Source organism: Chrysochloris asiatica, unplaced genomic scaffold, assembly GCF_000296735.1.
Source record: "Chrysochloris asiatica unplaced genomic scaffold, ChrAsi1.0 scaffold00138, whole genome shotgun sequence".
NCBI lineage: Eukaryota > Metazoa > Chordata > Mammalia > Afrosoricida > Chrysochloridae > Chrysochloris > Chrysochloris asiatica.
In genome coordinates this window covers 8,082,533-8,090,430 of record NW_006408656.1, presented here as the reverse complement: position 1 = coordinate 8,090,430, position 7,898 = coordinate 8,082,533, and the positions used below count along the sequence as shown (strand labels likewise).

Here is a 7,898-nt window from a genome sequence, read left to right as displayed (position 1 = left end):
TTTTCACCCGTTTTCTTTAGCCTTGCAGTCTGCTTTCTTTTCATTGTATTTTTATCATTCATTTGCTAGTTTTTAATTTATTTTCATTCCTTATTTGAGGTAGTAAAATATTCAAGGGGAAATTGCTTTTTTTTTTTGAGGGGGTTATACTTTTGTCTTCTAGATTGTATTATTTATCTATTACATTATAACTTTCTTGTCTCTGGTTTGTTATTAGGATGTTTAATAGTTTCTGTGTCATTTATTTTTATAGTCTTTATGTTTTCTGTGGACAGTTCTGTTCACACCTTTAGTTTGTAGCTACAGAGTGTAGGTGAATATCCTTGTTGTGCTCCCCACTGTCTGAGATACATGTTTACTCACCTTTACTCTGCAACTATGTTTCAGGAATTGGATGTTGTTTCATCTTCTTAAATTTAAACTGAGAGCATGAGGACAAAGAAGGATTTGCCAGTGAAGAGTTTAGTTCTTTTTGATAATCTGAATTGTTTTTTCTTTTCAAATCTCATAAAATGTCTTTTGTCAGGACTCAGTATCAGAGGTATGGTTCTATGTATTCCCATAGCATTGGCTTGTTCTGAGTTTGGTTCAGTTCTTTTGAACCAAAAATATTCTGCCTTTCCTGAGGTCCTACATGGTTTGTAGGAGCATCTGCCTATTCTTGATGATTTTTTTTCTTAAACTTTCCCAGAATTACCTTCTCATCCCTTTATTCTCCTTTCTCCACGTTGGAAAGCATTTCATACAAGGTTACTCTATTTTCCTTCTTGGGTTGCATTTTGTAACATGTGTTTCCTGTCAGGTGCTCAGGAATAAGAGTTCTCTGATCTTCATGTTTTTCTTTACCCAGAGATCTTGGGCATTTATCTTTAAAATGTTTAGTAATAGAAAAAAAAATCACATTTATTTCTTTATAACTCACTTATAGAAGCCTTCATTAGTAGGAATAATACAAAACTTGATGCTTTATTTCTCATTAAAATTTCTTAATTGCCCTTCCTGTCTCCGGCTTTGAGATGAAAAACCCGAGGAAAGGTTAGTTAGAGGAATTTTTGGAGAAAGAGAAAAAAACTCTGATTTGGATAGGAAGAGCAAGTGGTAAGAAAGGTCTTAGGAAATAGTGTGAGAGATAGTGTGAGAGAAAGTGTGAGAGGAAAATGGTAAGACAATGTAAAGGATAGAAAAATAGAATAGAAAAATAAAGCATTACTGATATGTCAGTTTGTGAAGCAGAGATGGAGGATACGATATTTTATTTAAATAAAATCAGTTTTTATATTTAGGGTTTTGCTTTGTTTTCAAAGAAAAATACAAATGTAAGACCTGTGTATAAATTTCCCTCAGTAGCCATTACTGTAATGTGAATATATAATGTGAACAAACTCTAAATATGTGTTTGTGTTTTTCCCTCCAGAATCTCCCTGGAAAAAGAGACATGAATGTCTGCAATGAAATTTCCTGACAAGAAGTTGGTATAAGACAAAGAGAGGAAATAACAGCGATTGAGTAGAATTTCGAACCACCAGGATTTTGAATTTGTTACTTCCAAACACAGACTTCTACTGCCCATTTGAAAAATAAGAAATAATATCAGCATTCAATCCAGACAAAGCAAAAGGAATCTTTTCATCTGTATTTTTTGAGCTCAAAGATACTGCAATGTCTAGGAAACAAAGTCAGAAGGGTAAGATTATTGTGGGCATACATTTTTAAAAGCATTGTTGTAGAGTAATGATCTCCATTTTTATGGATATTTAAAAGCAAGTTCTTTTAGTTAATGTTCATGAATGGTTACATTTTACCTTACTCAGTATACTAATACTGGTGGTTATAATTTTATCTTTTCGTCAGACTGCAATTAATTTTACAAGTGTATAGAACTCACAACTTTATTCATTGCATCTTTAACTTTTTAAGTATTCTTTGTGGATTAGCTTGTACTTCTGTATACTATTAGTCTAGGAATTATTGATTAGACTAGTATAAAATTACAAAATTTAAAAATGATTCTGCCATGCAATGCTCAATATTAATTCAACAGCTGCCTTTCTACTGTTGTAAAATTAGCAGTTTGGAATATATTTGCAAGAAAACCAGATTTATCTTGAAAATGTACTTGATGGAGATTGAGCATATGTTAGGGGTATCTGGTAGGAGATAATCTACTGCAAAGTATTTTATATCCTGTGAGTTGACATCTTCTTGGAAACAGGAAATGGAGCAAGAGTAAATGCTTCCACTTTTTGTTTCCTTCTTTAGCTTTCCTTCCGGGATTGTTAAAGTAAAATATAAGGTACAGAGAACCAGGAAATCTGAAGAATAGTTATAGGGAGAGAAGATGAACAAAGGCTCTGTAAAATTCATTTTTTCAACTCCCTAGCATAGCTACTGTAGGATAAGCACTCAACCAAAAGATCAGTTTGAACCACAAGGTCTGTGGTTCTAACTCACCACCTCGAGAATCCTGTACAGGGTTTCTATGAGTTGGAACTGACTCAAAGGCATATAATAACAACAAAGAATAGTTACAGCTTGAGGCTTGAATTCTTTCAGCTTAAGAAATGCTGAATGTGTTCTTTCCTTTTGGTTTTCTAACTTCTGGTCTTTGAACATTTCATTATAATTAATACTTGACTTGGGCTTCTTGAGCTCTGCTTTGAAATGTTCTCTTCAGCTCTTTTACTTCCTTATTTCTTCCATTTGCTTTGAAATCTCTACATGAAGAGCAAGTTTAAGACTCTCCTCTGACATCCGTTTTGGTCTTTTCTTTTCTTTCTGTCTTGTAAATGACCTTTTGCTTTGTTCCTTTATTTTTTATTGTTTATCCGATATTCTTGGTGTCATCCAAGATCCTTGATCTTTAGTCATTTTTGTGTAATGCAGCAAATCTGTTCTTAAAATGGTCTCTATGTTCAGGTGGGATATATTCAAAGACATATTTTGGCTCTCGTGGACTCATTTTAATTTTCTTCAGCTTAAGCCCGAACTTCATATGAGCAATTGGTGGTCTGCTTCATCCTAGCCTTGGTTTGGCTGATGATATTGAGCTTTTCCACTGTCTCTTCCCATAGATGTAGTCAGTTTGATTCCTGTGTATTCCATCTGGTGAGGTCCTTATGTATGATCACTTTTTATGTTGTTTAAAAAGGTATTAGCATTGGTCATACAAAATTCTTTCATGAGATCTGCAGCATTTCTCTCACCGAGGCCATTTATTCCAACTATTGATCCTTCGTGCTTGTTAACCTCCCTCGCATTCCAATCACCAGTAATTATCAGTACATCTTGATTGCAGCTGATCTTGATTGATCAGTTTCAGACTAAATAACTGAATAACTTGGTGTAGGATTCTTCAGTTTCATCATCACTGGCTTTAGTGATTGGTGCATAAATTTGAATAGTAGTATTAACTGGTCATCCTTATAGGTATATAGATATTATTCTATCACAGACAGCATTGTATTTCAAGATAGGTCTTGAAATGTTCTTTTTGACAATGAATATAATACAGTTTCTCTTGAATTTGTTGTTTCCAACATAGTATGCCATAATGGTCAAGACCATTTCATTTCAGCTCACTAATGCCTAGAATATTGATCTTTATTCTTGCATTTCTATTTTTTGGTTGTTTATTATTTTTGTAACTTTTTATTGTGAGTTGAGTGAAGGGTTACAGGGCATATCATCAATTTTACATTCAACAAATCACATACTTTGCTTCATTACGTGGTTGCAATCCCCTCCATGTATCAATAGTTTGATAACTATTTGTTAGCTTATCTCTATTCACTTTTAACTATTGCGTTCCTTCCTGTATCTTCAGCTACCTTCATCTTTCCTTTGCTAACTTCTCTCTCCCTCTTGTTGTATATTGCCTACCCTGTTGCTTATGTTAACTCGTGTAGACTCTCTAGCCCATGAATAATTTTTTTAGCTTTGCTTTCCCAGTAACTATCATAGATTGTTTCTTTTATCAAGAAAACCATTTAAAAACTATATACAGCATTGGTCTCATACAGTGTTTGTTCTTTTGTGACTGACTACTTTCACTCATCGTAATATCTTTCATGCTCAATGATGTTATGAGATGCTTCACAGAATCATCATTATTCTTAAACATGTTGAGTGTATGTACCAACGTTTGTTTAATCATTCTTCTGTGGATAGACATTTAGGCTGTCTCCATCTTTTTGTTATGTCTCTGTAGACAGCATAGTGAAGGATTCTCTTTTATTGATTCTGCTTTTTATGTCTCTTGACTGGTACATTTAACTTTTTTACATTCAGTGTAATTATCAATTGGTATGGTACTTCAGGTTAATGCCCTGGACTGTAAAGTCAGTTTGAACTTCAAGTTCACCAGCTCCTTCTTAGAAACCCTATCCGGGATCGCTCTGAGTCGGAACCAATTCAATGGCACTTAACAACAACAATGAATTGATTGTTGTCATTTTTCTTTGTGTGTTTTTTATTGTGTATGTGTGTGTGTTGATGCTGGATTCTTTTGTTTCACATAATTTTCTATGCTCAATTCATTTTGTTTGTGGGTTTTCTTTTCATTTATGGTATGTTAATGTTTATTAAGTCTTCCCGATTTTTCTCTTTTTTTATTTTGATGTGCAGATGTATTCTTTTTCTTTGAGGATACCCTGTAAGATATGAATTTCTTTTCCTGCTTAAAACAGTCTGTTTTATATTGAAATTTGCCTGTTTTCTTTGCCATTTGAAAGTTCTGTATCTGTACTATTCCTTCTTTTTGCATTATATATGATATTGTTGTTGTTCGTAATGTTTTCATGGTCTGGTACTATATCTGACAATGTCCCACTTTTGTTCTTAAGGTTTTCAGTTACTAAACATTTAAAAGTAGACTGTCTCTGTTCTTCCTAGTCTGTCTTAGATTATTGTTTGCTCCACTGAAACCTGTCTACCTTGGTTGACCCTGTTGGTATTAAATACTGGTGGCATCAAAAGAAAAAGGGTGGAATACACAGAGTCACTGTACCAAAAAGAAATGGTCAGTGTTTAACCATTTCAGGATTTGTAGCTTATGATCAAGAATTGGTCAAGCTGTGGTGAAGGCACTGGCAAGAAACAGTGCTCCAGGAATTGACAGAATGCTAATTGAAATCTTTCCACAAACTGATCTAACACTGGGAGCATTTACTCATCTATGCCACGAAATTTGGAAGGCAAACTACCTGGCCAGTTAATTGGAAGAGGTCCATATTTGTGCCTATTCTAAAGAGAGAAGACCTAGTAGAAAAGGGAAATTATCAAACAATAACATTAATATCACATGCCAGTAAAACTTTGAAGGAGAAACTTCTGACAGTATGACTAGACAGACATGCTATACAGACCGTTTACCAAAAAGATACGGGAGACCAAATGAAACAGACACAGAGGGAAATCCTAGAACTCTGAGCTTCAGAAGATAGGTTAGAGAAGTGGATTGAATGTCTACTGTGAGGAGAAGCTGAGAAGGGGCAGTGAAATGAGACTGACTAGTGAATGGACTGCTGGTCTGATGCTGTGCAGCTCTTTTGAACTTTTGTGAGCAGCTTTTAGAGACAGACAGATGGTGACCTGATGATTTACATGGTCAGTGGAAAAGGTGGAATTACTTCTTGCTCCTCACATTCCCCTGAACAAAAGAGGTGAGGCCAGCTACCACCCTCTCCTACTCCCAGGGCAGACCATGCTCTCTGGGAGTTCTGAACTATGCGGTTTGAACCAGCATGAGAAAGGTGCCTACTGCACTGTCTTAGCACCTGGATTCAGGCGGGTTCTGCTCCAGATCTGCAAAACCCAAAGAGCATCCAAACCAGAATTATACTAGCAAGAACTTTCATAATCAGCCACCCTGCCCCAGTTCCCCTCTGATTCTCACATTCACTGAAACTAGCAACGTAGACGGCCTTCACAAATTACTTCCAGATTGGGTGCCCTGAACATAAATAATACCTAGGACTGTAGGAACTCCAGAGTCTTGATGTGGCCTTGTTTGTTAAATGCACTGGACTGCAAGGTCAGTTTTAACCTCAAGGTCGGCAGTTCAAGCTCACTAGCTGCTCCTTGGAAACCCTATACAGGGTTGCTATGGGTTGGAACCGACTCAATGGCACTACTCAACAACAATAGTAGGAACTCCTTCTAAGGCTGGGAACTCAGCCATCACTTCCCTCTTCTACCCACTTCATGAGGTACTTGGCCAGCAGGAGCCATCCCAGAATTTTCTGCTGTTTTTTGTTTTCCTTTCATTGTTTTTTTCTTTCCCTTCCATTGATTTATTTTTTTATTTTGACTTTTAACAAAAAGAAATTTATTTTCTCACAATTTTGGATCCTAGAAGTTCAAATTCAGGATACCAGCTCTGTGGGAAACCTTTTTCTTTATCTGCTCTGATAAAAATGTCATGGAAGGAACAAACAAGATGGCGGATCAGGTTGGAAGTGCAGTGAGGAGCTCCGTCAGCAACAGCACATAATACCAGACCAAGCAAGCTCAGGGGATGGTGCCAGAGCTCTGAACCACATATAAAGGAATATTTAGAAGGTTGGAAGGCTTACAGCTAGGAGAATTTGTAGAAGTAAGAAATCTATTGCTTTCTAATTCAAGATGCTCATCTTCTTCCGGAGCCGCCATCTTGGATGAGACCAAGTGGGGAAAGGATCAAAGCAGCCACGGATGCCTGACAGAACCACAGAGATACAAGTGTGGACATTCTTTTTTTTTGGTATCTGTTCATCGGTCTCTCGCTGTCTGTGCACCTCCATTCTGGTGACTAGAGGGGGTGCCTAAATGAGTGGACACCCCACCCCCACTGCAGGAGAGTTCTGCAACACATGCGCACAGGTCTCCTCGAAATTTAAAGAGACAGTTTCCACTTAAAACCACACGGCCACAGCTGGCCCTGAACTGTTTATCACTAGGAAAAAGACCTGAATGGGGATTGTGGAGCGGGACAGGCAAACTAAAAAGGAAATTGGCCGAAAATTAAATCCTGAGTTACGTCAAAATGACCAACAGTGGCATCTTGAAATTTCTCAGGAAGAAGAGTGAAAAGGGAAGCCCATCTCCTGATCACATCTACTTTGACGCAATCAGAAAGCATAAAAATTACCAAAATATACACCCATCTAAGTATTAAGGCCACAGGTAACTCCTGAATATGCCCAAAAAACAGAAACAGATGACCATATCAGTACATGTCCAGAAAGAAGATAAAGTGACTGAGGCAAATGAGCTGGAAGTAGACCTACACTCCATACTGGAAGATGGGCAGGCTTTGGAAATGCCTGGGAAGGAATTCTGAAAAATGATTATAAAATGTATCAAAACACTATACAATGGAGTTGAGAAAAATAAGGAAGAAGTCACGAAAGCACTACAGGAACAATCAAATAAAATAGGTACAGAATTGGAAACAATTCAAAACCTACAGAAAGAAGCCAAACAATTTATCAGAAATGGACAGTACACTGAAAGTGAGAGAAGATGTATAAGAACACCCAAACTTGCATACAGTACCCATTTGACTAGCCTCGATGCTTGATAATCAAAACTTGACTAGAGGAAGATTTAAAAAGAAATAAATTTTATTTTTGGATAAAGGAAACAAGGGTAGTAAATTGCTACAATTTGATGAACTTGACCTATACTCAGAGAGGTGGTTACTCTGTCAACCAAGAGGGAAGGAGTCTTCACATCAAGTATCAATGCTATCCCCTCTCTGTACACAGGGTAGATAGGGACGGGAAACACGAAGTGATTGGGTTACAAGGTTTCAAGAGGGTTTTTAGTTTAAGAGCATGGGGGGGGAAAGAAAGAGTCCCCACTGAATAGATTTCATCTTGTCTAGATGGGTCTGGTGAAAAGAGATGGGGATAAGATTC

At 36.8% G+C, this 7,898-nt stretch overlaps 1 protein-coding gene across 1 annotated transcript in view; it reads left to right on the top strand.

Annotated features, from left to right (window-relative positions):
- Nucleotides 1-1,412: 1,412 nt before the first annotated feature.
- The window catches only part of SPATS2 (spermatogenesis associated, serine-rich 2), a 93,149-nt gene continuing 86,663 nt past the window's right edge, over nt 1,413-7,898 (top strand). The window contains exon 1 of the mRNA XM_006870078.1: nt 1,413-1,684. Coding sequence (XP_006870140.1) covers nt 1,660-1,684 — 25 coding nt within the window. The 5' untranslated portion in view covers nt 1,413-1,659. The remainder of the gene's footprint in view (nt 1,685-7,898) is intronic.